General features: G+C 35.1%; 4 protein-coding genes across 6 annotated transcripts; all 4 read left to right on the top strand.

The window, feature by feature from the left end:
• The first annotated feature begins 283 nt into the window (after nt 1–283).
• LOC8289808 (probable galactinol--sucrose galactosyltransferase 5) lies at nt 284–5,405 on the top strand. Its single transcript, XM_002524611.4, has 4 exons — nt 284–1,778; nt 2,418–2,595; nt 4,229–4,596; nt 4,730–5,405. The coding sequence occupies exons 1-4, from the start codon at nt 528–530 to the stop codon at nt 5,294–5,296; spliced, it is 2,364 nt and encodes a 787-aa protein (XP_002524657.1). The 5' UTR covers nt 284–527; the 3' UTR covers nt 5,297–5,405.
• A 1,675-nt stretch (nt 5,406–7,080) lies between these two features.
• LOC8289807 (arginine-glutamic acid dipeptide repeats protein) lies at nt 7,081–10,760 on the top strand. Its single transcript, XM_002524610.4, has 3 exons — nt 7,081–7,592; nt 8,342–8,620; nt 9,411–10,760. Exons 1-3 carry the CDS (start codon nt 7,221–7,223, stop codon nt 10,464–10,466), a joined length of 1,707 nt encoding a protein of 568 aa, XP_002524656.2. The 5' UTR covers nt 7,081–7,220; the 3' UTR covers nt 10,467–10,760.
• A 2,488-nt stretch (nt 10,761–13,248) lies between these two features.
• On the top strand, nt 13,249–21,215 carry LOC8289806 (zinc finger CCCH domain-containing protein 41). Its single transcript, XM_048373624.1, has 6 exons — nt 13,249–13,640; nt 17,273–18,170; nt 18,537–19,781; nt 20,105–20,397; nt 20,528–20,540; nt 20,661–21,215. Exons 2-6 carry the CDS (start codon nt 17,388–17,390, stop codon nt 21,213–21,215), a joined length of 2,889 nt encoding a protein of 962 aa, XP_048229581.1. The 5' UTR covers nt 13,249–13,640; nt 17,273–17,387.
• Nucleotides 20,983–27,095, top strand: LOC8289805 (PWWP domain-containing protein 3). Of its 3 annotated transcripts, XM_048373746.1 has the most exons (3): nt 20,983–21,249; nt 23,560–26,192; nt 26,436–27,095. In XM_048373746.1, the coding sequence occupies exons 1-3, from the start codon at nt 21,215–21,217 to the stop codon at nt 26,705–26,707; spliced, it is 2,940 nt and encodes a 979-aa protein (XP_048229703.1). In that variant the 5' UTR covers nt 20,983–21,214; the 3' UTR covers nt 26,708–27,095. The 3 variants fall into 3 exon arrangements, with proteins under 3 accessions (XP_048229703.1, XP_015578173.2, XP_015578174.2); XM_015722687.3 differs by having other exon boundaries at nt 23,560–27,095; XM_015722688.3 differs by lacking the exon at nt 20,983–21,249 and adding an exon at nt 22,847–23,266 and having other exon boundaries at nt 23,560–27,095.
• The last annotated feature ends 636 nt before the right edge of the window (nt 27,096–27,731 follow it).

Raw genomic sequence — 27,731 nt, 5'->3', positions numbered from 1 at the left:
TTATAAATAAAAAAATATTTAATAAAATTATTATTGTATAATTAATAAATAATATGGTAAATTGAATGTAGCTAGTAATTTATACACAAGGATTTTTCAGCAAGTAGGGACACGGGCATGCTCACTTTAACTCTCACGCTGCAGCTCACACTCACCAACGTAGATAGCGCACTCATCCCTCACTTTTTATATCCTTTTGTACTCAAATTACTAATGCCTTTATTTTTATTCAGGATTAGCGGTGCAAAAATACAGTAGGCATAAATAAATGTGGCACAAGGAAATTCTAGAATGATTGAGAAGTACTTGACATTTCCTTTCAAGATCTCTCAGAATCTCTATTTTCTCATTCCATTTTTACCCCATTTCTCTCTTCTATTTAACCTCCCCATTCTCTCCTTCGTTTCTCATTCACAAATCGTTTTAATCCATTCTCGACTCTCTTAAAGCTTGGGTTATTTTGTTTTTTGATTTCTCTGAATTGTGTTCTTAATTGTCACGAACCCCTTTTCTTTTTCTGTCCAGAAATGGCTCCTAGCTTAAGCAAAGCTAATTCTGGTCCTGAAGGACTGGTTGTTGAGAGCTATGATATTAATCATAGTAACCAATTTGTAATCTCACTTGAAGATTCAAACCTCAAAGCCAATGGCCATGTCTTTCTCTCTTGTGTCCCTGATAACATCACACTCACTCCCTCTCGTTATGCCCTCACAGACAAATCATCAACTACCGTCGGATCTTTCATCGGGTTCGACTCGATGGAATCCAAGGATCGACATGTTATTTCCATAGGAAAACTCAAGAACATAAAGTTTATGAGCATTTTCAGGTTCAAGGTCTGGTGGACTACCCATTGGGTTGGCTCTAATGGCCGAGACCTTGAAAATGAAACTCAAATGCTTATTCTTGATAAGTCTGACTCTGGCCGTCCTTATATTCTACTACTCCCTCTGCTTGAGGGTCCATTCCGGGCATCATTACAGCCCGGAAACGACGATAACATTGACATTTGTGTCGAAAGTGGATCGACGAAAGTGTTGGCGGCTGGATTCCAGAGTGTTCTTTACGTGCATATTGGCGATGATCCGTACAAGTTAGTAAAGGATGCAATGAAAATTGTTAAGGTTCATTTAGGTACGTTTAAGCTGTTGGAGGAGAAAAACCCACCTGGAATAGTCGATAAGTTTGGGTGGTGTACATGGGATGCATTTTATCTTACTGTGCATCCTCAAGGCATTTGGGAAGGAGTTAAAGGTCTTGTTGATGGTGGGTGCCCACCTGGTTTAGTGTTGATTGATGATGGGTGGCAATCTATTAGCCATGATGAGGATCCTATTACTAAAGAAGGTATGAATGCTGCTGTAGCAGGCGAGCAGATGCCATGCAGGCTATTGAAGTTTCAAGAAAATTACAAATTTAGAGACTACGTCAGTCCTAAAAGTTTGGCCAATGGCAGTACTGAAAACAAAGGGATGGGTGCTTTTATTAAGGACCTTAAGGAGGAGTTTAGCAGTGTTGATTATGTGTATGTTTGGCATGCTCTCTGTGGGTATTGGGGTGGCCTGAGGCCAAATGTGCCTGGACTGCCGGATACTGTGGTGGTTAAGCCAAAATTGTCTCCGGGACTGGAGTTGACTATGGAGGATCTCGCGGTGGATAAGATTGTTAGTACTGGCGTGGGGTTGGTGCCGCCGGAGACGGTTGAGCAAATGTATGAAGGGCTCCACTCGCACTTGCAAAATGTTGGAATTGATGGTGTCAAAGTAGACGTTATCCATGTAAGTTAAATAAATTAAAATTAATTTATTCTGCGTGTAACCAAGTATAATTAGGAAACAAAAATATATTTAAATGATCTGCCAGTTTAAATTTAATAGTGCATGGACGACGAATTTAAAATAAAAATATTGGATGAATTTTAAAGTATTGTAATTTATAATATTTTATAATATCTTTCGATTTCGATTGAATAAAAAATTATAAGATCTAGATTAACTTATATAGTTAAAAATTCTATGTAAAATAATTTACCCTATAATTTTTATAAAATTATATACTAAAGATTTTATATAAGTTTAATTTAAATTTTAGAATTTTTTAGATAAATATATAATAATATTAAAAGTTGTTATAAATTACGATAAAATATTTTTTTAAAGCAAGTTAGTTATTAAATTTATGAGTGTAGGATATGGGCCGTTGAGGTTAGTTTCGTGTCACAACTTATTTAATTAGTTGATCTTGACTATTTTGGTCGGTCGGCACGTTAATTCAATTTTATACTATACTGCGTTATTTAATTTATTTCTTTCAGGTAGAAGATTAGATTATTTTATAATATTTAAAATTCAATGGTTAATTAATTAATTAATTAAATATCTCAAATAGAATATAAAAATGGAATGATAATGTCGCAGTTGCTGGAAATGCTGTGCGAAAACTACGGAGGGAGAGTAGACTTAGCAAAGGCATATTACAAGGCACTGACAGCCTCAGTAAGGAAGCATTTCAACGGAAATGGCGTAATAGCTAGCATGGAACACTGCAATGATTTCATGTTCCTTGGTACTGAGGCAATTTGTCTTGGTCGTGTTGGTATGCTTTCTTTCTTTCTTTCTTCTCTTTTAATCTGCCCAGTTGTCTCTAAACAAGTTTTGCAGTAGAGTTGGCCAAAGAAAGTACATCAGTAGTCAGTTTCTCCTTTTCTTTCTTATTGATTTATTTGAAAACAGTTTACCTTGTTTGTTTCCCTGGCAAAGAAGTCAAGATTTGGTCTTCTTCATATCAAAAATTGCTATTTCAAGAACTTGCATTACATGTTCTTATTCATATTTATGTCCATTACCGCGTCTGCTCGATACTCATATTGACCAATAGGATAACGATGAGTAAGGAATGGGTAGCTTAGAAAGATATGTTCTATTTATTCATTTGAAAAATAAATATGAAATCCTTCTTTACACAAATTAATTTTATAGAATTAAATAATCTATTAATAAATGAATACTTACTAATTCAAAAGAGCCTTTTATATTTTAATTTCATATATGAATTTTAATTTTAAAAGGAACGTAGTTGAAAGTTAGTCTACAAACATAAAAAGAATAGTAGATTTAATATATATATATATATTTTTTATATATGCTAAATAAAGATGTTTAATAAATTTAGTGATAAATATTAAAAACGATAATAGATTTAGTTTAAAGAATAGTAGACTTAAGAAAATAAATTGTTTTAAATACATACAAGCTTTATAAATATTAGTTTTACTTTTAAATCCTTTAAAAAATTTATTTGAAAAATTGTTAAAGAAAAAAATTATGCTTATTCATACTCTCAAACCAACAAATAAATTCTTGAAAAGTAGATGAATAAATAGGAAAAAATATAAAGTTATCTAAAAACACCTTTAGTACTATGAATTATATATATATAATCTTCATGTATTTAAAAGTATTGCTAAGTTATTAATTTAGTATGTTGGCATGAGTTGGAAGGAAAAATCTTATTATTTATTTTAGATTATTAATTTATTTACTTACTAAATTTGTTTTATTATATTTATAAGTAAAGCTTATATTGAGTGTATAGTTTTATACTTGTAATCTCATTTAACTAAATAATATACATATCATATTATATTAAGCGTTACTGAAATAATAATAATAATAAAAAAATAAGTATAAAAAAATGGAATAGTTAAAAATTGTCTAATTATTTAAAATATAATATAGAACTCCTACTATTGTACATATGACTTAAAGAGATATTTGAGTATATATTGCTTGTACGAATTATCTAATGAGTCAAATTATTAACTTGGAAAGGATTTGAATGATAGTGAGGAGCAGGGTATGAATTTCCGTATCACCGAGTTATTAACACCACTGATTTTTCAAAGCTTGCTTATAGTGAAATCTACCTACAGCGAAGAATGTTAGCTTGCTTCTTCTCTTGGGAATCTTGATTAATAGAAGAAGTATATGTTTTTAACACCGCAACTACGGTCTAATTTCTCTAAACATATGTTCGTATTTCTTTTAGATTGCATTTCAATTTTAATATTTTTATTTATTTTATAATAAAAAAAGATTACAGTAATTAAATTTACAACTTAACTCAAATGGGTTTATATAAATTCCTATTGGCTATTGCAACTTGTTACTGCAATTTGGGGCCAATAAGCCCAACTAATGTTCAAAACATTTGATGGTTTTGTCATCAGGTGATGATTTCTGGTGCACTGATCCATCCGGTGATCCAAACGGCACGTTTTGGCTACAGGGGTGTCACATGGTGCACTGCGCTTACAATAGCCTGTGGATGGGCAACTTCATACATCCAGATTGGGACATGTTCCAATCTACTCATCCTTGTGCTGAATTCCATGCTGCTTCTCGGGCAATTTCTGGTGGTCCGATTTACGTCAGTGATTCTGTTGGAAAGCACAACTTCCCTTTGCTTAAGCGTCTCGTGTTGCCCGACGGCTCCATTCTCCGGTGCCAGTACTATGCTCTTCCTACCAGAGATTGCCTCTTTGAGGATCCCCTTCACGATGGCAAGACAATGCTCAAAATTTGGAACCTCAACAGGGTCAGTTCTCAATTGCTTCTCAATTGTCACTTTTAAATAGCTTAAATGGGCTGATAAACTTGAATAAAAATAATTTAATATAACTATGTGCATATAATTTTTAAATTCTTGATCGAATTTTGGACTGCAACAGTTTACTGGAGTCATTGGAGTATTTAATTGTCAAGGAGGAGGATGGTGCCGCGAGACTAGACGCAACAAATGTGCCTCTCAATTTTCTCATTTGGTGACTGCTAAAACCAATGCTAAAGACATTGAATGGAAGAATGGAACAAATCCAAATTCAATTGAAGGAGTACAAGTATTTGCAATGTACTTATTCAAGGCCAAGAAACTACTACTTTCTAAGCCATATGAAAACATTGAAATCGCATTAGAACCATTCAATTTCGAGCTTATTACTGTGTCGCCAGTTGTTACTTTATCAGAAAAATCCATTCAATTTGCTCCAATTGGTCTAGTGAACATGCTCAACACTGGAGGTGCTATGCAGTCATTGTCCTACAATGCCGATAGCTCGATAGAAATCGGAGTGAGAGGAGAGGGAGAGATGAGGGTTTTTGCATCGGAGAAACCAAGAGCTTGCAGAATCGATGGAAAAGAAGTTGAGTTTGAGTATGAAGAGTGCATGGTTGTCGTTGAAGTGCCATGGTCTACTACTAACTCTTCCGGTGTTTCCAACGTCGAGTACTTGTTTTAGATATGCTTGATGATGAAGTGTATATTTGTATCATTCCCTCAAATTAGGAGGAAGTAACTAAGCACTGAGAATGAATATATAATACAATAAAAGATAACATTATTTTGTATTTCTCAAGTCTATGAAAAATTACTTTTTTTTTTTTTTAAACTTTGTTTTTATTTTAGATAATTTTTAAATTTTTTAAAATTACTTTTACTAAAAGCAAGTGAATGAATATTTTTTCCAAAAGCATATTTGAAAAAAGAAGTAATTTATAAAAAATTTAGAAAATTAATATATTAAATTAAGAAATTTCTAAATTTGCTTTTTAAATACCCAACTATATTCTCAACTACATCCTTTGCCCGTATGAAAACTCCAGTTCGCCCTCCATTCTGCCCATACTCATTATACGAAAACGACATCGTTCGATGATGACTTGTACATTGACTGCTGAAATCTCTTGCTTGGCCTTCAACTTCAGTCGTGCTTGCCCGTCCCAAGAGAAAGAAATATTATTAGAGAGGCATGATGTAATTTTCTAATTGTGATGTACATTATATTATTACCAGAATTATAAAATAAATAAAATATGTAATGTTTTTCTAATATTATAATAAATGGCAGTTTTTCCTGCAATAAATGAATGGCAGTTTAATAATTATATAATTTAATCTTTTATTACTTGTTGAAAAATACAAACAGCATAATCACACCAAATAAATATGGACTCTAATATTCAATAAATAATCACTCACTATAAAAAATTAAAATTAATTTTTTTGGTAAAGTTTCAAGTATTTTATTGGACTCTAATATTGAAGATTATAAAATAGAATAAATCATGTTCAAGATAAATAGGATAAAATTTTAATTCTTTTAGGTCTACTGAATGTTAATTTTTTCTTATTATATATTTTTTGATTATTATTAATACATGCAATAATACTCATATTGTGAAAAGAGTTAGTGCATCATTGTATATTGTGTATAATCAATTTGTTAATTTCTTATTTAACAAAGACCAAATTCATATTTATAGATCTCAATTTTATCTATTTAATCACTTTAACACTTTAAATTTTAATATAATTTAATAAATATTTTAATATTTTTTTTGATATTCAAACACCTTTAACATATAATTTCATTTAATACGTCCTGCTAATGAATATTTAAATATCATAAAAAAAAATTAAATATTTATTAAATTAAATAAAAAATTAAAAATATTTAAAAAATTATAAAAATAAGAAACTCAAGTATTTATTATATTAAACTAAAAATTATTAAAGTAATTAAATCATGAAAGTTGAAGTATTGGTCGTTAATAAATTATGACACAGTTATCTATCTTTAATGCTTGTATTGCGAACAATATATTTCTAAAGTTAATTTGAATTTTAAAATGCTAAGGTTTTAAGAATTAATTGACAATATTATTTTGAATGCATATGATTTTCATGGTTATAATTCACTTCGTTGTATTCCACTGGTGAAATTGCTAATATATATTAATTTTAATATACTTTTGCAAGTTTTCTTTATCATTTTAAACTAATCTAAATTTATATTTTTATTTACGACAGTACTCTTTAGAAAATAATAAATAAAATGATCTTCAATTATCTTCCAAAATATTTTCGTCCTCTTGTTTGTTAAAGTAACACAAACACTTCAGTCCATACCTACCAAGCAAAAAATTTGCAGAAATTAATACTATTTGGGCCAAACAATCTAAGCCCATTAGAGCCCAATCCATAAAAACAATAACCTGTAATTATAGACTAAAAGAATAAACAGTGAAATTAAGAAACCAAAATCCAGATTGATTCTCAATTTCGTCATAAAGAAGTAAACTGCACAAAATTAAGAACCAGAAAACCTTCAATTGCAAAATCCAATTTAAATCCCTAAAAAGGAAAAGAATTTCTTATAGGAAATGAACGCATCACAGTTTATGGACAAGCAGATAATGGATTTAACGTCATCGTCAATTACGCAACCAACGCTGCACGTTTCATCGTCACCGCCAAGACAAAGCAACAGCTGCGTCAAAGACGACGACATTGATCTAGTGAATCGTCAACAGGAAAACGATCCACGTCAGCAGCAGCAACAACAGCAGAGTATGTATGATATGAATAGCATAATTAGCGGCGACAATGCGATTAAAAAGGAAGAGATCGTCGCTAGTTACGATTTCCAGCCAATTCGACCTACTATTTCGAGTAGTCCAGATTCTTCTGCTCTTGCTAGGGTTTGGATTTCTACTGATTATAAATCTAATTCCCCTACTGCATCTACACTCAGAGTATGGATTCTTTTTTATGATAGCTTTTTCTTTCTTTATTGCTTTCCCTTTTTTTTCTTTTTGTAGAGTTTTGGTTTGTTTTTATCTGGTAAAAGTTTGATTAGTTTTTTTTTGTTCAAAAGAACTTAAGTATTACTTATGATTAGTTAATAATAACGCCATTTGTTTGTGTTTGGTTAGAGACTTCAATTTTCATATACAATCTAGTTTAAGTTATAATGCGCTGTCAAATTATTTTAATTACAATTGTTTACAGATTAGCCAATAAAAAATTAGAGCTCGATTTTGGTTCCAAATAGAACAGTGAAGACTATTTAGTTATGGGAATTTGTTTAACGGTAGAAGCGTAATAGAACAATCTAAAATAAATGGGTGAAGAGGACACTGAAATGCAGTTACTCCATTTTACTTAAATTAAATACGTAAAGAGTGTTGAATCACTTGATCTTTTTTAGGAAAATTTGATGGCAATTCCATTTCTCTGGCTGAATTAAACTGTATTTTTTAGTTGTATTTAGATTGATGTGCGCTATTTCTTGGATAGATCTTTTTTCTTTTGTTCTTTCTATTTTATCTTATTTGAGAAGCTTGGACTTGTTTTCTCATCATTTATTAATTTTAATTATGAGTAATATTGATGTGCTTTTTTAGAAAAATAGAGGAGTGATAATTTCTACCATTCTCTTTTATCTTATATATATATACTATTTCTGCATAAGTATCTCATGCTGTTATAATTTCCTATACAGCATTATGGTTCTTTGGATTCCATTGAACCTGCAAAAGTCGTCGTTGAGAATGATCGAAGTGCTTTTGATGCAGCGATAGTGTCTGAGATTGATAAAACGATGAAGAAGCATACTGATAATTTGTTACATCTTCTAGAAGGTGTTAGTGCACGACTGACACAGTTGGAAAGCAGAAGCCGCTGCCTTGAGAATTCTGTGGATGAGTTGAAGGTGTCTATTGGTAACAATCATGGAAATACAGATGGGAAAATTGAACAGGTGGAGAAAGTTCTGTTAAAGGTACCTGCTTAATGACCCTCCTTTTATTGCTTTCTTAATACTGAGGCTGGCTTTTGTACGATTAGGACCTAGGTTCAACTAGATGCTTGCAGTCGATCATGGATGTAATAAAGTCAATTACTTGATGAACATGGGTCATATATGAGTGATAACCATAGAAAAGCTGAACTAGCACTGCTCAAATTTTCACTTTTTAATGAGTTTTTTTCTTTAACATTTTTAACCATCTTAATTGAAACATAAATATCGTTTTAGAAAGCAATCAAGTTCTACTTCTGAATGACTTTGGTTTTTCTTTTTTCATACCTAATCCCATATAATATTCTGCAAGTTTTTTTTCTTAACAATTTCGGAAACTGTCCCAAAGTCCACTTGGTCTTTGGATTCTTTTTCTTCATGATTTTGATTGTCTAATTCAATACTAATTTCTTGCTCTCTGTTGTGCCAAGATTTGATGTCCAATCGCTTAAAACTAAAAGCTTATCAATGTTTTATTATCATAATAATAAATGGACACTTTAGTGACATGAACTTTACATAACCTAGTTGTTTATATTTAATATTCCTAATAATTAGTACTTAATGTTGATGGGTATGGTTTGCAAACCTACTTCAATTACAAAAAATTGAATCCCTTGTGAAACAATTTTTTTATATGGTAATATGGCTTTACTTTTCTTTTTGTAGTAGTCATAGCATAGTTTATTATTGGATACTAGGTTGTGTTTGCACCACCTTTTTTCGATTACTGTACTATACCTGATTGACCTTTATCATTAATCACATGCAGCTGCAAGCAGGATTTGAGGTTTTAAAGGATAAGCATGAGATATTTGAGGCTCAGCTGAAACTTGCAGGACTGCAAGTGTTCAAGGCTGATCATCAACAATCAGTGATCCAAAACTCTGGGCACATGGACACTATGCAGCAAGCAGCATCTGCTCCTCCCCAGTCTCACCAACATCTTCCTCCTGTCACTTTTCCACAATCTATTCCTCCTGTTCCTGTTCCACCTTCTGCAGTCCCTCCTCCACCAATCGCTCAACAAAGTTTCCCACTTCCCAACCAATTTCCACAGAGTCAAATTACCCCCATCCCTCAGAAAGAGCCTTACTATTCATCACTTGGTCCAATTCAAGAAACCCAAAATCCACAGTACCAGATTACTCCGACACAACAGCCACAGCCCTCAAGTGCAGCACCGTCACACCAACCATATGAACCTGCCCCTCAACAACAGTACTCTCAGCCACCTCAGTTATCTCAATCCCAAACTTCAGTTGGTCACCATCCTGTGGAGACACCATACAATTCCTCTCAGAGTTACCCACCAAGCTTACGCCAGCCATCTAGTGGGGCTCCTCCTTCCCAGCAGTATTATGGGGTTCCTTCCCACATTCTTGATCACTCGATCAATAGACCGAGTTCAGGGTTTCCTGCTGGATATGGCTCACCTTCTGGGCCTACTGAACCATATCCTTCTGGTGGTTCACCTTCTCAATATGCTAGCAGCCCTACAAGCAAACCACCCCAGCTCTTTTCTCCTGGTATATCTCAGAGTAGTGGGAGCGCATACCCCCAACTTCCCACTGCTCGGATTTTACCACATGCTTTACCTACTGCTTCTGGAACTGGTGGTGGCTCTGGTTCTTCTGGAACTGGAAACAGGGTTCCCATTGATGATGTGGTTGACAAAGTCAGTAACATGGGATTTCCAAGAGAACATGTCCGAGCAACTGTGCGAAAGCTGACAGAGAATGGCCAAGCAGTAGATCTGAACACTGTGTTGGATAAGCTGATGAATGATGGAGAAGTCCAGCCCCAGAGAGGTTGGTTTGGTCGGTAACATGTCATTTATTCATAATGATGTATAGAGTCGCCGTGTGTTTCTGGACTGATTTTGGCAAGAGAAACTATCGGGCTGGAGGATTTCTTTCTCTATTTTATTCTTTGGTGGTGTGGTGGTGGTTTAATTGCTCCTGCATGTTTCTTCCATTCTCACTTTTTTATACCCTGGTATACTCAGGTAGTTATGAGGTCTCTATCAGGCTTGTCTTGTATAGCACTGCTTTTGTGACTTAATATCTTGATTCTGATTTGTGTATACATAATAACCTAAAGAGGCTTAGCAACTGTTTCATTTTTCTTGTTTATGTTAGATTCAATGCAGCAATTCATTTATTAGGATGGTTAAGATGACTGAGCGCTTCTAGTGCAATTTCAAGTTCTGATACAAAGGTGGGGCAAAGGGAAAATTAGAACTAGCTGTAAGAAACATTTGATATTAGTTGTTAAATAGTTCCTTTATTAATACAAGCCAATGGATGAGGTTCTGCTTGCTGTTCTATTATTAGTCAATTTATTCTAACAGTTTGCTTCCACTTCCCTCTCTTTGGCAAATGATTGAAGTGCGAGTTGCCGCCTTGGACAAAACTCTTGATCATTGTTGCACAAGTTCTAGAGATATCACAAAAACAATATGCAGTTAGATGAGACGGAGGACTCAAAATACGTCCTGAAGGGATAAATTTTATTTCTATGGTAGACTTTTTAGTTATTTCATGGGAGGGGGGAAATGGAAAGTTAGGTTTGAAACATAGACTTTTCACATAGGCCACAGCCCTACAAAGCATCGAGTTAAATTCAGACTAACAGCAAACCAAAAATATCAAGATTGAAGCATGTCAGTTCAGCTATTACGCTTGGTTCAATTAGAGTTTTTTTTTTTTTAATTTTTTTATTGTACTTGAAAATCATTCATTAGAAGAACTGGAAAATTATAGCACATTGTTAGCTCAGCAGAATTTCCCAGGAAGGATGGCAGACATGTTATGTAGCCAGCTTATCGGCTACCATATTAGTTATCCTTCTAATGAATTGAAACAGAGAAAGGAAAAGATCTCTGCAGCAGCCGAATTTCAAAAATAACTGTGTGCATGTCCCAGGATGTTTTCCTCATGTTGTTGACCGCTTGACAGAGTCGGTTTCAATGATTCTAAGCTGGTAGTCTCTGGAAACAAGCTTCTCCGATCACCATAGCTTCAGCAGTCTGGGTAGATTCCCATATGCATTTTACTACTTCACCCAAAAGTCGTGGCAACACTATGAGCTTGCCTCTGAAAGGGTTGGGGAGGAGATATTATTTAGCACCCTGCTATTTCTTGAGGATTTGGCACAACAAATTTTCATTCCAGGCCCTCCTTGTGATTTTATCAGTTCACCGACTTTACTGATATAGGTGGGTATCGGCTTCTGGGATGATGATAACTCGAATCTTTTGCATAATATAAAAAATATATTTTGCATTCCTCACTAGCTTCTTAATAAGTCTGATTAATGAATTAGCTCACAAGTCTTTAAATGTGACGGCTCATATCGAATTAAATATTAATAAAGCTCTCAAATAAATTTTTATTCCTTCGAGACTTGACTCTTTTATAGGAACTGAGAGATCTATCCTCCCATACACTGACTTGGAAACCTCCATCAATATTACCATATAATGCCCAGCTTTAAGACCTTTTCCATCCCTCATAAGATTTTGCCAACCCCAAGCTTGACTCCTTTTTATGACTAACTTCCATAAAACCCACCATTTTGGAAATAGATTGCTGTATGAACTTTCACTCACAGAGCTTAGGGATTTTCTTCTTCTTTTTGATAGATTAGCCTCGTCAATAACTCAAAATTCATCGCCAACTTTCAAGGAAAAATTGGCAGAACCCCTTTTTCATATTTATTCTTATAATTTTGTTTAACTTTTTTCAGATTCAATATTTAATTGTCAAGCATTTGGGAAAATTATAAGAAAAACTAACTCTGTGTTCTGTTTGAATGAATTCTACGAGTTTTTATTCAAATTATTTATAAATTTATATTTTATATATCGAAGATGAACAAAAATGTCATTTAGATTTTTAGAATTAATTATAACCCAACCAAATTTTATCAACTTTAGTAAAAACTTAAAATGAATTTTAAGTTACAAGATAATATTTTCTTTTCATTGTGTATTGTGATAAAATACTCATAATTCAACCAAATTCTTTTTTTCCTTTCTTTCGGCTTCAATTATTTTTTTCTCGTCTCTTTAGTTCTAAACCAATTTTTAAATAAATTTTATATGTAGAACATATAATATTAAATAATAAAATTTATTTTCAAATAAATTCTATTAGAAAAGTATTGGTGAATGAAAGAAATTTTTTTTTTTTACAAGATTTAAGCCAATCATAATTTAAAAAAGAATTTTCCAGAAAATAAATTTTTGTATTTAGTATTAGAAGCATCAACAAGTCTATCTATAGCTGACATAACTAACAAAACATTACCAACAAATTCAATTTCAACAAAAATGAATATTGCATAGGATCAAAATATCATATTTGCAATTATGCACAATCAGCTTCATGGCAAGCCAATTTAGGGATCCAACTGAATTTGTAATAGAAATAACTTCACATTGTATTGGAATGAGTCCAAATTAATTAAATAATAATTTTCAACTAAGTTTAATATAAAAATAAAAATTGGAGCTGAATTTTAGGAAAAGAAAAAAGAAAAAGAATATTCACAATCTGGTAAGAAATAAATAGTAGGGGGGAATATATACAAATTACAAAAAGAGAATGGGTTGAAAACATAATATTAAGGTTCTCGTTTTCGTCCTCACATCAATTTATTTATTCCTTTTAGGTACAAATCATCGTCTCTCTCTCTGTCTCTCTCTCTCTCTCGAAAAAATCCTGTTTTTGTGCTTTCACATAATCACAGCCTTCTTCGAAAAACCAAACAAAAATCTCACTCCAAAACCCCTGCCTTCGATTTTCCCTCTTTTCACGATCCTGCCCCTATCTATCATCCTTCTCTCTGCAACTCTTTCTCTATTCCCGAAATGCCCCTCCATGGCCGCGTTGTTACTCTTTCCTCCATTGCGGCACCTCCACCAGATTGCTTCACTTTATAATTTAATAACACTTTCGGAAAGTACTTTTTTCGTTCAATCCTTCTACAGTATTCTGTAAGTTATATTTAACTTCTTTTCTTTAAATTGAATTGTTATTGAAGCTTATTTTGCTATTTAAAATTTGTTTAATTAATGGTTAGTATGTTGATATTCATTACACGCTCTTGCTGCTTAATGGAGGATTTAACGTTTTAGAAGCTTGTGTTGATTGTATATAGATGTGCGTATATATAATATTGTCTATAATTGTTTGTTTTTTAGGGTTTTACTTTGCTTACTTTTAGTCTGTCTTTTGGTTGATTCTGCCTTTTACTTTTTATTTGTTTATAGCTTATTAGCTATATTTTTTCTTATGTTTATTTAAAATTTTTATTTGACTTGAATTGGTTTGATTTTATTTCCATTTTTTAGGATAAATGCATTATATTCGAGTATGTGCTAGTTAGCAAAATCAACGAATCAAACTCACATAAAAAAACAGATTAGAGAATGCATCAAGTTGTTTACTTTTGAAATTAATATGCAGTTAAAGCTCTTCTAATATTGCATTCTATTAGGGATGTTTAGTTGTAATTTAGTTAGTACTGCTACATGCTTATCTGTGTGGCTTTCTATTTAGCTTATTGCATCCATTTACTTTTTGGCTTGTAGTAAAATTCTGTATTTTAGTTATTCTGGGTTGCTGTGGTACTATTCATGCATATTTGATGCATCTTTGTACTTATCTGCCCAATTCCGGAGCCTAGATGTGCCTCACCATACTTTTGGAACTTATTTGGCTATTAATCTTTCTGAAGGTGGTTTTTTGTTTTTGCAATTGAGGCTGTTTTTCCATTATGTTTGCGCTTGTCAGAGTATACTATCATCTTTTGTAATTTGTATTCGGAGATCAATTCTTTTTTTTATGTTGCCCTTATTGGATGTAATATAGGATAAGTACCCATGTAGCTATCCAAATTAATAGGCATTGAGAATTAGTTGAGTAGAAACTACTTTATTATTTTTTATAAAAAAAGTTGGAAAATGATAGTAAAGAATGAATTGAGCGAGCTTCAGTGAGCGAAATTGGACATCAGGCTTGGGACTTTTTTAGGTTCTATTTAAAATTTGATCCTTTTTTTTATTGAAAGAAATTGCTTTTGTGTTCTTAAAAATAGCAGGCAATTTTCTATTTAACAGCAAGTCTATTGGAAACTGCTTGGATGCTTCAAACAAAAAAAAAAAAAAAGAAAAGCTTGGTGTCATGTGTTTGGGAGCTTAAACAAAATAAAAGTAAATACTTTTAGTTATTAGAAGTATCGATGCAAAAAGCATAAAATGATAGTACAGAATATACTATAGATAAAAAGGAGCATTTTGACGTGAACGGAGAAAATTGTCCAATTGCTTTAATACACTTGTGTTCTGGGCCTAATGACTCATTTCTATCACTGCATAGTGGCCTATGAACTTTTAGGAAATTGATGGTTCAATGTGATTTTCAATATGGGTTATATCATATGATTAGGGAACAGGGGATGGTATTATTTAGGTTGAGAACTTTCAGGTTGAGGGTACAAGTCCAAGAGGAGTGCCATTTAGGACTTATAAACTTCCATAGGAATATGCTATTCTTTGAATTCTCAGGTTATGATATGTCAGAAACCTGCAACTTTTGTATATGTGGAAGTTGTGATGCAGTGATTATTTACAGTATAGAGAAGCATTTTGAACTAATTTCGTGCAATATCACCAGGGAATTTTGATTTGTGGTTAGTGTTTGCCAGTTACATATCAAAAGCATCATATTTTAAATGTTAATGTATTTTGTATCCCTACAGATGAATGTAATTGGGTCGGACAGCTCTTCTCAACTAAATATCTAATATTAGGTTGAAAAAGCATATATATTTTTCCCATATGATTACCTTGTTGATAATGATGTTACATTTATATATTCACTTGACTAAAAGAGGAGAAATTTGAAGGTTTCCTTTATCTTTTATATTCTTTCAAAAGAAAAGAGATTGCAATTGAGAACTGGTTTTTCACGATTAACTTACTTTGATGAGTATGGCATCCTGGTCATCTTTTGTAAGTGTGCACTGCAGACTTACCAGTATGTTGATGTTCCATGTGTACGAGACTTGTCCTGTTCCTGCATGAATTGATACTTTGCTGTTCAAATGCTGTTTCTTGATAGAATTCTGTGTACATTTTTCTTTTATCAATTACAATAGTTGGAATGGTCTCCCTAAATTTTCAGTAATCGGTTAATATGGCTAATGAAAGTAGGGCCTTCTGTCCCTTTCATAAAACATAGTATAACAACTTTAGGCACATTAATGAAAGTAGTGCCTGCCACAAATGCTTTCCACCATTTGTGGTAGCTTTTGCTTAGTTTCCTTCTTTCTTTAAAAACTTCAATTTCTGCTATCAATTCTCTTAAACCAGTTTGATATGGAATATGGACTTGGCAAGTATTGAGAAATAGATCAGCTTATGCTAGTTGATTATGTATGAGGATTCGATACAGTTTGCTTTGGGTTGTCAAACTTATTGTATGATTATAACTTTGCCACAGTTTGCCATGAGCATATTTTAGCATGTGTACCAATTGGTTAATTGATATATATATTAAGTTTACTATCTTCGGTCTGAACTGGTATTAAAAAACAGGCATATACTACTTAAGTCTTACTCTCAAGAGTCTGACCCTTATTCATTTCATTTAGTTGATTCTTTTTGATGTTGTGAATGTATTTAGCTTGGAAATTGTTTTACCCTTGTGAAAACCTTGTATCCAAGTTTACATATCTGATATATGATAAAAACTTGAAATTGATATTTTATTGATTGTATAATTTTATAAACTCAATGCAATTTCCTATAGTTTTAATGATGGTCCTTTAATGTAGAACAAGTAATTCCAAGTTCAATCAAATTGGTTAATGGTGGGATGAGTATCATATAAATAAGCTAGAACTTGCGTGCATTGGCTAATTGTGGGATGAGTATCAGATAGATAACCTAGGACTTGGGGGGATTTAGTTTGACCAGCTGCCTTTTCCATTTTAATGTATGACAAATTCAAATGGATGATATGATTTCGGCTTAAAAAGGCTAGACTTTTTTTTTTCTTTTTGAGAAAAGAAGAAGAGGATTTCATCATATAAGTTTGCATAAAGCAGAACTGAAATATTAGCACCTCAGTTTTTGTTTCTGTTATTGCTGTTCTAGCATATTGGTTACTTTTTGTGGAGGTTGTTGGTGACGGACTAGAGAAGGAACAAAATACATGAATTTTCATTAGAGGAAAACCTGCCGAGAGAGGATGGTAGGTTGCTGTCACAACTTGTTGGAATTTGGAAATGGAAACTGTTATGGGTATGCAAGCATGTGTATGCAGGTAGCTCTTGCTGTGAGTTGCTATGGTGGGTGCTGCCACCATAGATGATTTGATCTCATGACTTATTTGCAACCCTATGTAAATACTGTTATTCCTTACATGACTTGCTTCACAGTATTTTTCTTGTTCATTTGTGCTTATTTATATGCATGACTTGCTCTGTGATTGAACTGCAAATATGCTATGCAGTGTGTTATTGAAATATGTCTTGCTGTTTCCAAATTTGTTACTTGATCACAATTCTATCATGAATTGTGGCTGCACATCTATTCTATTTATACCATTATTATTTTTCCAGTTCTAGGTTCTCCAATTGCTAGAGTTTCTTGGCAAACAAAGTTATCACCACATCTAGAGAAAGTTTGGAACTTTTGACACCACGGCCAATACTTTATTTGTCCTAAGAGGTATAGATGGAGCTCAAAGTTGCATCAGTGAAGCCAGGAGGTCTTTCTCCTTCTGATTGTGCTAGTGATCCTGAGGAGAAGGAGATCAGTGACGAGGATGATGATGATCGCAATCATAAGCATCGTAGAAGGGAGACTCGTTCTCAATCTACGGAAAGAGATTCTTTGGAGCCAATTTTTACAAGGTCATACAGGAAGCGCAACAAGCCATTTGAAAATGGTCATCCTTTCAGGGAAAATGAATCTCAAGGTAGTGAAACCTGGAAAAACAGTAACATCGCTCCTCTAGAGAAAGACTTCATAAAGTTTGATAAAAGACGCCCTGGTATGGCATCATTTCCCCGAATGAATGTGGATTTGAATCAAAGAATCAGGTCAAACCAAATATTTTTTGGAGAGCCTGGTCCTGGGAGGGGAAGAGGAAGGGACTCAGGTTCTTGGAACCAACGTGACTCCAGGTTTAGCTCAGTTGACATTGCTTCTCAAATGGTTCAGCAGGGATCCATCACTCCAGGTCTCTTTGCAGGAAGGGGATTGCCAAATGTTTCAAACACACAAAACTCATCCTGGAATACATTTGGATTGATTCCAGGAATACCCAGTGGTGGCCTTGATACACTTCATCCCATTGGTTTGCAAGGAACCCTCAGACCAGCTGTAAATTCTTCACTGAATATTGGCATTCCTCGCCAACGGTGTAGGGACTTTGAAGAACGTGGATTTTGCCTTAGAGGGGACATGTGCCCGATGGAGCATGGCATCAATCGTATTGTCGTTGAAGATGTTCAGGTATGCGTGTTGTTTATTTAAGGCAAAGCTGTTGGATGATGGAACATACTCCTTTAGGTCATCGACATCCTTGTGCTGATGACCATCTTCGGTATACCCTTCAAATGAAGTGATATTAGCTTATTTCAGTTTGTGGCCAGTAGTTTATTTTTATTGTTGGTACATAATCGTGAATGAGATGGTTTGACTGGATTCATATTTTATTTTTCTGATAACCTGCTGATTCTGATTTATTATCAAAATATGTGTGGGTGCATGCACATATATGATGCACTTTTTTCAGGGCTTGGATTTAAATGAGATCTGATTTTATATACCTATTACTATTTGAATAAGGGGGTAATTCTTTTTCTTGGCAATCTCCAGAGCCTTTCACAGTTCAATCTCCCTGTTTCACTTCCAAGTGCACCGCTAGTGGGAACACCTGCAGGACCAGGGGCTTTACAATCTGTGGGTGCTTCTTCAACCACATTGATGAATAGCAAAGGATTACATAGCAGAAATAGCAAGTCTGGAATGGTTGACGATGGTATGGGCTTCAATGGTGCATATTCAGTTTCTGCTGCTGGAAGTGGAGCAGACTTGTATGATCCAGATCAGCCATTGTGGAATACCAATGGTCCTGAAACATCTAGTGGGCTCTTAGCATTACACTCATCCAAAAATGATGAAACTGAGTCCTTCATGAGTGTTGGTACTTCTGACCATCATCATGGCAGGTTGCGTGACAATGCTGATAACGAATGTGGAATGAGAAATACTGCGATCCCTGATGGTTCACAGACTACAAGCTCATCCGTTTGGGGTAGAGTTGGTAGTGTGAAGAATAGATTAGACATGAAAGAGAAAACGGATTTGACTGTAAGTACCTCAGATTATTTAGAGAATGAAACTAAGGAAGATCAGGATGCTCTAGCCAATATTCAAGGGACTTCTCGTCAAGGAAAGCGAATGATTTCTGAGGATTCTGGCCCCAAAACTCTGGATTTTTCAACCAAGACACAGGGTGATTCCATGCGCAATACAAGAAAATCGTCTCAAAAGGCACTATGTACACTATTTGTCAGTGGCATTCCACAGAAAAACAACAAGAGGGATTCTCTTCTTTCTCATTTTCAAAAGTTTGGATTGGTTATCGATATTTATATTCCATCAAATAGCGAACGAGCTTTTGTTCAGTTTTCAAGAAGGGAAGAAGCTGAAGCTGCTCTTAGGGCACCTGATGCTGTAATGGGCAACCGCTTTATCAAGCTATGGTGGGCCAATCGTGACAGCATTCGTGGTGATGGCATAAGTAGTTGCCAAAGCATTTCTGCAACTCCCTGTGGTGTGCCAGGTGCTTCAGTTCCGCCCCAACCTTTTATTGCTAATAGAGGAAAAGATAATCTACAGTCTGCTGCTTCTAAGGGTGCTACAGTCCCTCCCCCTGATGCGTCTCTGCCTCCCACCGATCACCCTAAGCCTGTCATCACTAATGGTCCAAAGGTTCCACCTCCTTTGCAGAAGAAGTTGGAGTTAGAACAATTAAAGGAGGAACTGCGCAAGAAGCAGGAGCTGCTGGCCCAAAAGCGAAATGATTTTCGGCGCCAGTTGGACAAACTTGAGAAACAAGTAATTCAATTTTATTGTTAAATATTATGCTTGATGCTTGTTGACAAAGATACTGAGGTACTTTGCTCTAATATTGAATCCCAATAATGAAGCCAAACATGCAATGTTCTTACCTTGTATGTTTAGACAAATTACTCCTCTGGGCACAAGTGGCAGTTCCTATTTTGAATATATTATTCTATGCAATTACACTCTGGAAAAAGGAGAATTTCCCATTCATACCCGGTCAGGAATACGAGGATTCATATTTTCTCCCTTTACCAGCATCATATGTTATTTACACCACATTTCTAATAGCTGTTCACAAATCTTGCTTTTTGCAGGCTACAGGAGTAAAGGGTGAAGTAGTGGTTGAGCCGGCTGCCAAGAGACATAGAGTGGGAATGGCAACTGATATTGTAAAAGTTCCAACTCTGAGGTCCTCTGGTCATGTTCTTGGTGTTCCATCTCCACGTGGTGAGAACAAATCATTTGAGAATCCCATGTCATCTAGTCCCAAAAATAATGCATCGCTGATGCAGCAGGAAACTACAGGCTCAAGGCAGCCAATTCGTCCAGTGGGCCCTGCAGGGGCTCCTTTTTCTGTGAATAGATTCAAGTTGGATAACCGACAAATGTAAATCTCTCTCTCTCTGTGTCATGCTGCATGTGTGTGGTGCGCGTGAGCATGATGTGTGTTGTACTTGGCTTTGTGCCCTTCTGAAACATGCAAGCATGTGCCTAACATCACACAATTCAATATACAGTTATGGTGGATGTGTGAAATGTGATTCACCCTGGAGTATTCCTTTCATTCTTTTCAATCATGCCATGATCAGGGGGTTGAAGCTAAATTTATTTTGTGTTTAATAATAACACTGACATATTGAAATATTGTAGGTAGATGTTTTGAAGGAACACTTCTCATCCTATGGTGATCTTTCTACTGTTGAACTAGAAGATGCTGAAGCCTGTGATGATAATGATGGATCAGAGGTACCGAAAAAAAGTTGCTCAGCTCTTCTGACTTACGCAACTCGGCGTTCAGCTGAGAGGGCATTTTTAAATGGTAAATGCTGGCAAGGGAAAGATTTGCAGTTCATGTGGGTGACATGTAGTACCTCTGCCAGTGACCTTTCTGGCAGAGAAAATATATCATCTGCCTCCAAGTGTCCTATAGAAACTGGTGTTCAGCCTGCTGGAAAAATAGACCACATGGATTCCCAAGAAGCTTCTGCATCTGGAAATGGGGAACCTGAAGCTTCAGAAAGAAATAGCAGTGATGACCATGAAGTTTCCACGCCGTGTCCAACTTTAGTACCTAGTGAGAATGAGTCATCTAAATGTGATGCTAGTGCAATGTCAATGTCCAGCAAGGAAGAGTCGCTAAAAAGCGAGATTGGTCCAACTGCAATATCTGAGGAGAAAGAGTCGCCTACAAGTGGTGCCTATTGATGCTCTGGGTTGATTGTTGGATTTGTACAGTGAGGTAAAATGTTAAAATCCATTTTAACTCTAATTTTCAGGAGTCCTGCATTAGAAATTTGATGAAATGTGATTTTGCGCAATAGTGTTTTTGTCTTATTATCGGATATGTAAAAGAAAAAAAAAAAAGAAGGGGTAATTTTGTGATCTTGGACTGCCACCTTTGATGATGGTGGGTTAGTCAAATGGTAAAACATGTTGTCTTTCAGCTTAGATGCGTAGGTTGAAAAGATTAAAACTTTAAAATTTTCTGTTGAAAGTAATTGAATATACACTGTTAATTGATCCCATAAATTATATGCAATTCTATCTGGAACTGAAATGCATCACTAGCTCTGCTTTCTTCTGAAAGAACTTTGAATTGCACTTCTGTTTTTTCCTTTTTGGATCTCTGTTGCATTAGGTGGGAGCTGAAGCAAGGTCTGGTGGCGGATGAGAAAATGCACAAATGTTAAGCTTTGACCTAAGATTTAATGAACAAACTGGGCCTATTTACCTTTTACCATCATTTCATTCCCTGCATTGCATGATTAAGTCCAAGGAATCATATTTTAATTTTTCATTGTGAATCACTGAAAATATTGACGTGATTTCATCGAGTTTTAACGTGATTTTTTTAAATTTTTATTTATTTATTTTATAATTCAACAAATTCAATACTTGATTTGTGTCTAATTCCTGTGAGTAGTTAGCCAGAATTTTTAGTTTAAGAGAAAAAGTTGAGAATAACAGTCGCCAGATTTGAGTGGAAGTGATTAGAAAGCTTTGCTTAATATATGTGTCTTTTGGAGCATGAATTCGCATATGTGCCATATAGAGAGAGGTTCAGTAATATTTCCAAAAAGAAAATAAGAAGAAAGAGGAAGAAAAGAGAAATTAGGAGTAACGTAAATCCCCTTCTATGCAAGCATATTATTTCCATTTCACATCAATGCTAGATTTGCAATATTATCAAAATTTATTGTGTTCTTATAGTAGTATTATTATATTTTGTTATCTATAACATTACATTTAAGTGGCATTTAATTCCTAGTTTGTAATAGTAAATGTAAATTACAATGCATTAAAATTTAAATCATAATTCACATATTTCTGATATATCCTATTTTGCACGTAATCTAATTTTCAGTAATATCATATATATATATATATATATATATATATATATAAAATATTATATTAAAATTATCTAATGTACACTAAATAAAGATATCGTACTCTTTTAATTCATAATTTTAAGGTAAAAGTTAAAATCTTAATTTTAGATAATAGTATTTATGTTAATAAATAAAAGATATTATTAATAATTAATTATTTTATTAACAATTAAGAAAAATTTATAATATAAGATTGGCAAAAAGGACTATGATAGCAGTAGTCTGATGCTGAGTTGCCAAACTAGAGAGGAGAGGAGCTCTTACCAATAAACAATCTTCCTATAAAGTAGTCGAGTATGATGCCTGGCTCCGGCTTGTCATTGATCATCTAGACGGTATCGTTTTATGCATTTGTCTCGCTAGTGCAGGTACGATTACAAACTCCTAAATGACTATATCACACGTGTCAAGAATCAGATCTCATATCAGTCGTGCGTGCTGAGAATTGGAGTGTACTCGCTCTGGAAAATGGGCCAAACAGCTAAAGTATACTCGAGCGCGTCGGTATATTATCATTAAATGCACAAAAAAAAAAAAAGGAAGAAAGGTGGACCCACCCAGGCCCCTCGATTAAGACGCAAAATTAAATAAAATATTTAATTACGACAGAAATAGAGATAGAAAGAAAGAATTCACCGCCTAAATTCAATCTCGCGTATTTTCTCGCTATATTTTTTCCTCTTTCTCGAGAGAAATTCATTTCCTGGCTCTTCTCTCTCTCTCTAAAAGGACCAATTTCAAAAGCATTTCTTTATTCTTATTATTATTATTTCTCTGCTAAGATTCTAACAAAGGAAAATGGCGTGTAGATAATCTTACAAGCTGCAAAAGAAAACCCTATTATTGCTCTTGTTGTTGCTTTAGGTATTTATCTCATTTCCCTTTTTATATGTTTCTTTATCATTTTATCTATTTGATTCTTGTATTTGGTGCCTCTATTTCTGATATCTGTTAGTGGGTATTGCTTATTATTTTTTCTAAGTTGTTTAAAATCGTTTTTTTTTAGGGTTTTTTTTTTCTTTCTTTATGGAACTAAGGAGCTCTAATAGCTTTCTTGTAACTTTTTTTTTCTAAAGTTTCCATTATTCTTGTTTTCTTTCCTTTTCAATTTTGATTCTCTTGCTGAATTGTGTGTGTCTCTGGTTTTTTAATTGCAGGAAAATGAAAGAAGTCGACGCCCCACCAAAATCCAAACCTGAAAGTCCCAATCTTTCACAAACGTCTCCAGTTAAAAGTACTAAAGAAAATGGAGTTAGGGTTTCTGTAAATGGAAACGAAGGTTCTAGTGATTTAGATGGTGGTGGGGTTATTACTGGGATTCAAGATACTGTTCATTTGAGTGGTAATGAAGACGGTCTTGAAGATTCTGAAATGAATGGGGTCTCTTCTTTGTTACAGATGCAAGGAAGTAAGAGTCTACATGGGTTAGGTTCTGTTTTAGATATTATTTATAATAATGAGAAAATGGGTTGTGATAGCAGTGATGGTGATGGTGAGGGTGATGGTGTTTCTCTTGTTGCAGATATTTGTGGGGATGTTAACGTTAATCCAAGTGATGTTAAAGAAAAGAGGCCAGTTAGGAGGGGTTTGCGGAGTGAATCATCTGGTGGAAATGAGGATTACTCTGATGGGGAGATTGATAGGGAAGTAGAGGAGGATAGTGGAGATGAAGGGCATGATTTTGGTGTTGGTGATTTTGTTTGGGGCAAGATTAGGAGTCATCCTTGGTGGCCAGGGCGGATATATGACCCTTCGGATGCATCTGATTTTGCAAAGAAAGTTAAACAGAAGGATAAAATTCTTGTGGCTTACTTTGGGGATGGCACCTTTGCCTGGTGTAATCCATCTCAGTTGAAGCCTTTGGATGATAATTTTGTAGAGATGTCAAAGCAGAGTAACTCAAAGAACTTTGTCAATGCAGTAGAGAAGGCAATGGATGAGGTTGGTAGACTTGTGGACTTGAAGATGACTTGCACCTGTGTGCCAAAAGAAAATTTGATAGGGTTTGGCAGAACATTAGCAGTGAATGCTGGAGTTAAAGAAGGGCTTCTTGTTCCTGAAGGTGGAATTAATAAGTTATCATCTGCTTTATTTGAACCAACACAATTTCTTTCGTCATTAAGGAGTGCTGCACAGGTTGGTACTGTCACAAACATACTAGAAACCACAGTACTAAATAGGTGGTTATCAGCTTTTCATTGTGCAAATGGTGGACACCAGTTGCCTTCTTATTATGATCCAAAACCTATTCTAGGCCTAGAAGATGACTCCAGAAATTGGGCGGTGGACTTAAGTAATTATAGTAGTGGCATGGAAGTCAGAATTCAGGGTCCAACTGAAGAAGATTGGCTCTCTTCACCTAGAAAAAATGACCAGACCACTGCAAGCATGTTAAAAAAGTGCCAAGGAGTTTCTGAGGATGGACTCTATCAGAGAAGGAAACAGAAAAGCCTTGCTGAAATTTTGGAAGGGCAAGCTGATGCTGAGCTGGAAAAAAAGGATGATGTTTTGAATGAAGAAGGTACAATGTCAAGCAGATCAACATCTTTAACCAAGAGAAAGAAGAGGAAGTGTGTGGGAGAGAACACGAGGGCTGAAGATAAAATTGAGGTGGTGGATGCAACTGATGGAGTAAGCTTGGCGAAACCTGCATCTTCATCTGGAAGGAAAAGGAGGAGAGTAAGTGGCGAAGCTGATGCAGAGGTCAAAAATAAGATGGAGGATGTGACTAAAGCAGGGGATAAAACAGGCAAACCTCCTGCTTCATCCGGTGGAAAGAAGCGGAAAGGCACTGATGAAGCTCATGTTGATAATGATGGCAGCAGTAATTTGTTGTCTAAACCAAAGACTAGGGAAGAGTCGAAGCTTTCTGAATCTCTTGCAGAAGGAAACAGCAAAGTCAGTACACTTGATGCTGATGCTAGCAGGATGAAGCAGGAAAGTGTCAAGACTCCTTTGTCAAGAGCAAGGAAGGAAAAGGGAAGTTCCCATGCTAAGGATGCTGGAAGTATTGGGGGAAAAGATGAAGAAATGAGGGAGAATACTGTGTCTCCTAAAAAGGTGATAGGTGGCCCAAGTGACAATGGTAAGGCTGAAGAACAAATCCAGAAGGGTGCTTTACTAAGAGAAAGGAAGAGGAGTAAGTACTTGTCCCCTCCCTACACAAACCTCAATAAAGTAGCAAAAAAGAATGAGGTTGAAGCTGAATCTGTGAAAGTTTCCAGTGAAGCCCAATTAGCAGAACCGCTGACCAAGGCTGCCAGCCACGTAATAGGGTCTCCGCCAATTTTGAAGCCTAGTGGTGAGAAATTTCAGAAAAGAACCCCTAAAGTGCCTGGTGTGGTGCACGAGACTTCTGATGGTTCAGGTCCTCAAACACCAAAGCAAGATCAGAACAAGATCATTGATCCAATGATAATTAAGGCACCTGCTAATGAAGTTCTATCTAAAATGCGGTCTGCAGCTCTTAATCCACTGTATCTGAAGGAAACCAACTCCGTTGATGTGGTTGGGGAATTTGTTTCTGCTTTCAGAAATTCAAGCTATTGCAATATGACTGATAGTGAATACAGTGAGCTTCATTCAGGTAGAAAGAGGAAATCACAGAAAAGTGAACCAGGGTCATTGGTAAAGGAGCAGAATCGGATTGACCAAAGTTCACCTGATCAGAAATCCCATCAGACAAAAACAAAAAAGAACAAAGCAAAAGTGGATAAGCCTAAAGTAAAACAAGCGGCCAGCGCACGGGATATGAAGACGAAGAACAAGGAACCAAATGGAGAAACACCAGGTGCGGCTCTTTATGTGACCTTTGGCCCAGGATCTTCTTTGCCTACAAAGAATGATCTCATTCAGATATACAGAAAATATGGGGCTTTAAACGAAAATGAAACTGAGATGTTTTATGCTAATTACTGTGCAAGGGTTCTTTTTTTAAAGACTTCTGAGGCAGAAGAAGCCTTCAATGATTCTCAACTTTCCAGTCCCTTTAAAGCAGCTAATGTAACTTTCCGGCTTCGTTATCTCTCTGCAGAAACCAAGACTCGAGAACTTAGAGATATACCTAGTAAGAAGCGAGCTTCACTGGCGAAGGAGGGAGCAAAGACCCCAGGTGCACCATCTGCTTCACAATCTTCTGGTGGCAATCTGTCAGAACTGAACTTTATTAAGCAGAAGCTCGAGATGATAACATCATTGCTAGAGACATCAATTGGAAAGATATCCCCAAATACGAAATCTATTTTAGAAGGTGAAATTAAAGTTCTCTTGGAGAAGGTGAGTTCAATGGTGGGTTCTTCATCTTAGACAGCAGATGATTTTAGTCGGTAAACTTTTTTGGTGATACTCAGAGTTCTGATCCATGTGCAGGTGTAGGGATAGTATGTTACTTTTTTTATGTTAAGGTATTTGTATGCATTTAGGAGTTTTCTTTCTCATTATGGTATTTATGATAATAGTGTAGGGAGTTTATTTGATACAGATGGTTGGCCTTGTTCTAGTGTTGCATGTGCTTGACCACCATAGAGATCATCAATATTTTGGAGTCAGTCCAGTCGGTGATATATAGTTTGTATAGCAAGACATGGAAATTTTAAGGATACAGGTCCCAAGTATAATTGATTGCAAAAGCCAAACACAATTCTGTAGCTTTATATATTTCCATGTATAATTGGAGGATGCTTAGTTTATTTTCCGTTATTCGCCTCATGAAAATCTATTTTGCTTCTTTCCTCTAGATGGTGTGGAGAAATATATATGGTGCTTGAGATTTGATTGGTGGGTACTGCTTGTTGGAAATTGGTTGTGTAGTATTAATACAGAGCTGTGCTTCTCCTTACAAACTGCCATATATTTTTGGCTGCATCTTTGCAAAAGATTTGTTTGTGTAAGAATTACTTAGTTATTTGGATGATGTGGACAAATTTTCCCTAAATTAAAACCTGAATAAATTGGCTGGCCATGTCAGCCCCTCTCATGCATCTATGAAGAGTTTCTGCAGGTAAATGCTCAATAACATTTCCTGGAATGTGATGGTTTTCTCTTTAAGCGATCCGTTCTGTTTGTGATTACTTCCACAAATCCAGATGGATCATCCTGATCATTACATAAATGTAAAACTTGTAAGCAATATGCTTATACTTACAGGCAAAATTGAAATCAAAACAACCCGATTTGATCTCATGCCCATGCCCATGCCTTCCGAGGATTCCCGCAAGTATTCTCGGGTCGCCTTTCTATGTTGCGAAACACAAACCAACTCTGGTTCCAGGGCACGGGCCACATCTGCTTGCTGTTCTATTCCTTCTATCTCATAGAGATAGAGCTCAAT

This window comes from Ricinus communis, chromosome 5, assembly GCF_019578655.1.
Source record: "Ricinus communis isolate WT05 ecotype wild-type chromosome 5, ASM1957865v1, whole genome shotgun sequence".
Classification (NCBI taxonomy): Eukaryota; Viridiplantae; Streptophyta; class Magnoliopsida; order Malpighiales; family Euphorbiaceae; genus Ricinus; species Ricinus communis.
The sequence above is the reverse complement of the archived record's forward strand: the minus strand, read 5'-3'. Positions and strand labels throughout refer to the sequence as shown.

Bases quoted from the DNA above. Each gene is read 5' to 3' on its own strand.
- LOC8289808 (XM_002524611.4), top strand. From the start codon at position 528: ATGGCTCCTAGCTTAAGCAAAGCTAATTCTGGTCCTGAAGGACTGGTT. The intron at 1,779-2,417 runs GTAAGTTAAATA...ATAATGTCGCAG, and splicing joins TCAAAGTAGACGTTATCCAT to TTGCTGGAAATGCTGTGCGA. The intron at 4,597-4,729 runs GTCAGTTCTCAA...GGACTGCAACAG, and splicing joins AAATTTGGAACCTCAACAGG to TTTACTGGAGTCATTGGAGT.
- LOC8289807 (XM_002524610.4), top strand. From the start codon at position 7,221: ATGAACGCATCACAGTTTATGGACAAGCAGATAATGGATTTAACGTCA. The intron at 7,593-8,341 runs GTATGGATTCTT...TTTCCTATACAG, and splicing joins CTACTGCATCTACACTCAGA to CATTATGGTTCTTTGGATTC. The intron at 8,621-9,410 runs GTACCTGCTTAA...AATCACATGCAG, and splicing joins TGGAGAAAGTTCTGTTAAAG to CTGCAAGCAGGATTTGAGGT.
- LOC8289806 (XM_048373624.1), top strand. From the start codon at position 17,388: ATGGAGCTCAAAGTTGCATCAGTGAAGCCAGGAGGTCTTTCTCCTTCT. The intron at 18,171-18,536 runs GTATGCGTGTTG...GGCAATCTCCAG, and splicing joins TTGTCGTTGAAGATGTTCAG to AGCCTTTCACAGTTCAATCT. The intron at 19,782-20,104 runs GTAATTCAATTT...TGCTTTTTGCAG, and splicing joins TGGACAAACTTGAGAAACAA to GCTACAGGAGTAAAGGGTGA.
- LOC8289805 (XM_015722687.3), top strand. From the start codon at position 21,215: ATGCTCTGGGTTGATTGTTGGATTTGTACAGTGAG. The intron at 21,250-23,559 runs GTAAAATGTTAA...TTTTAATTGCAG, and splicing joins TGTTGGATTTGTACAGTGAG to GAAAATGAAAGAAGTCGACG.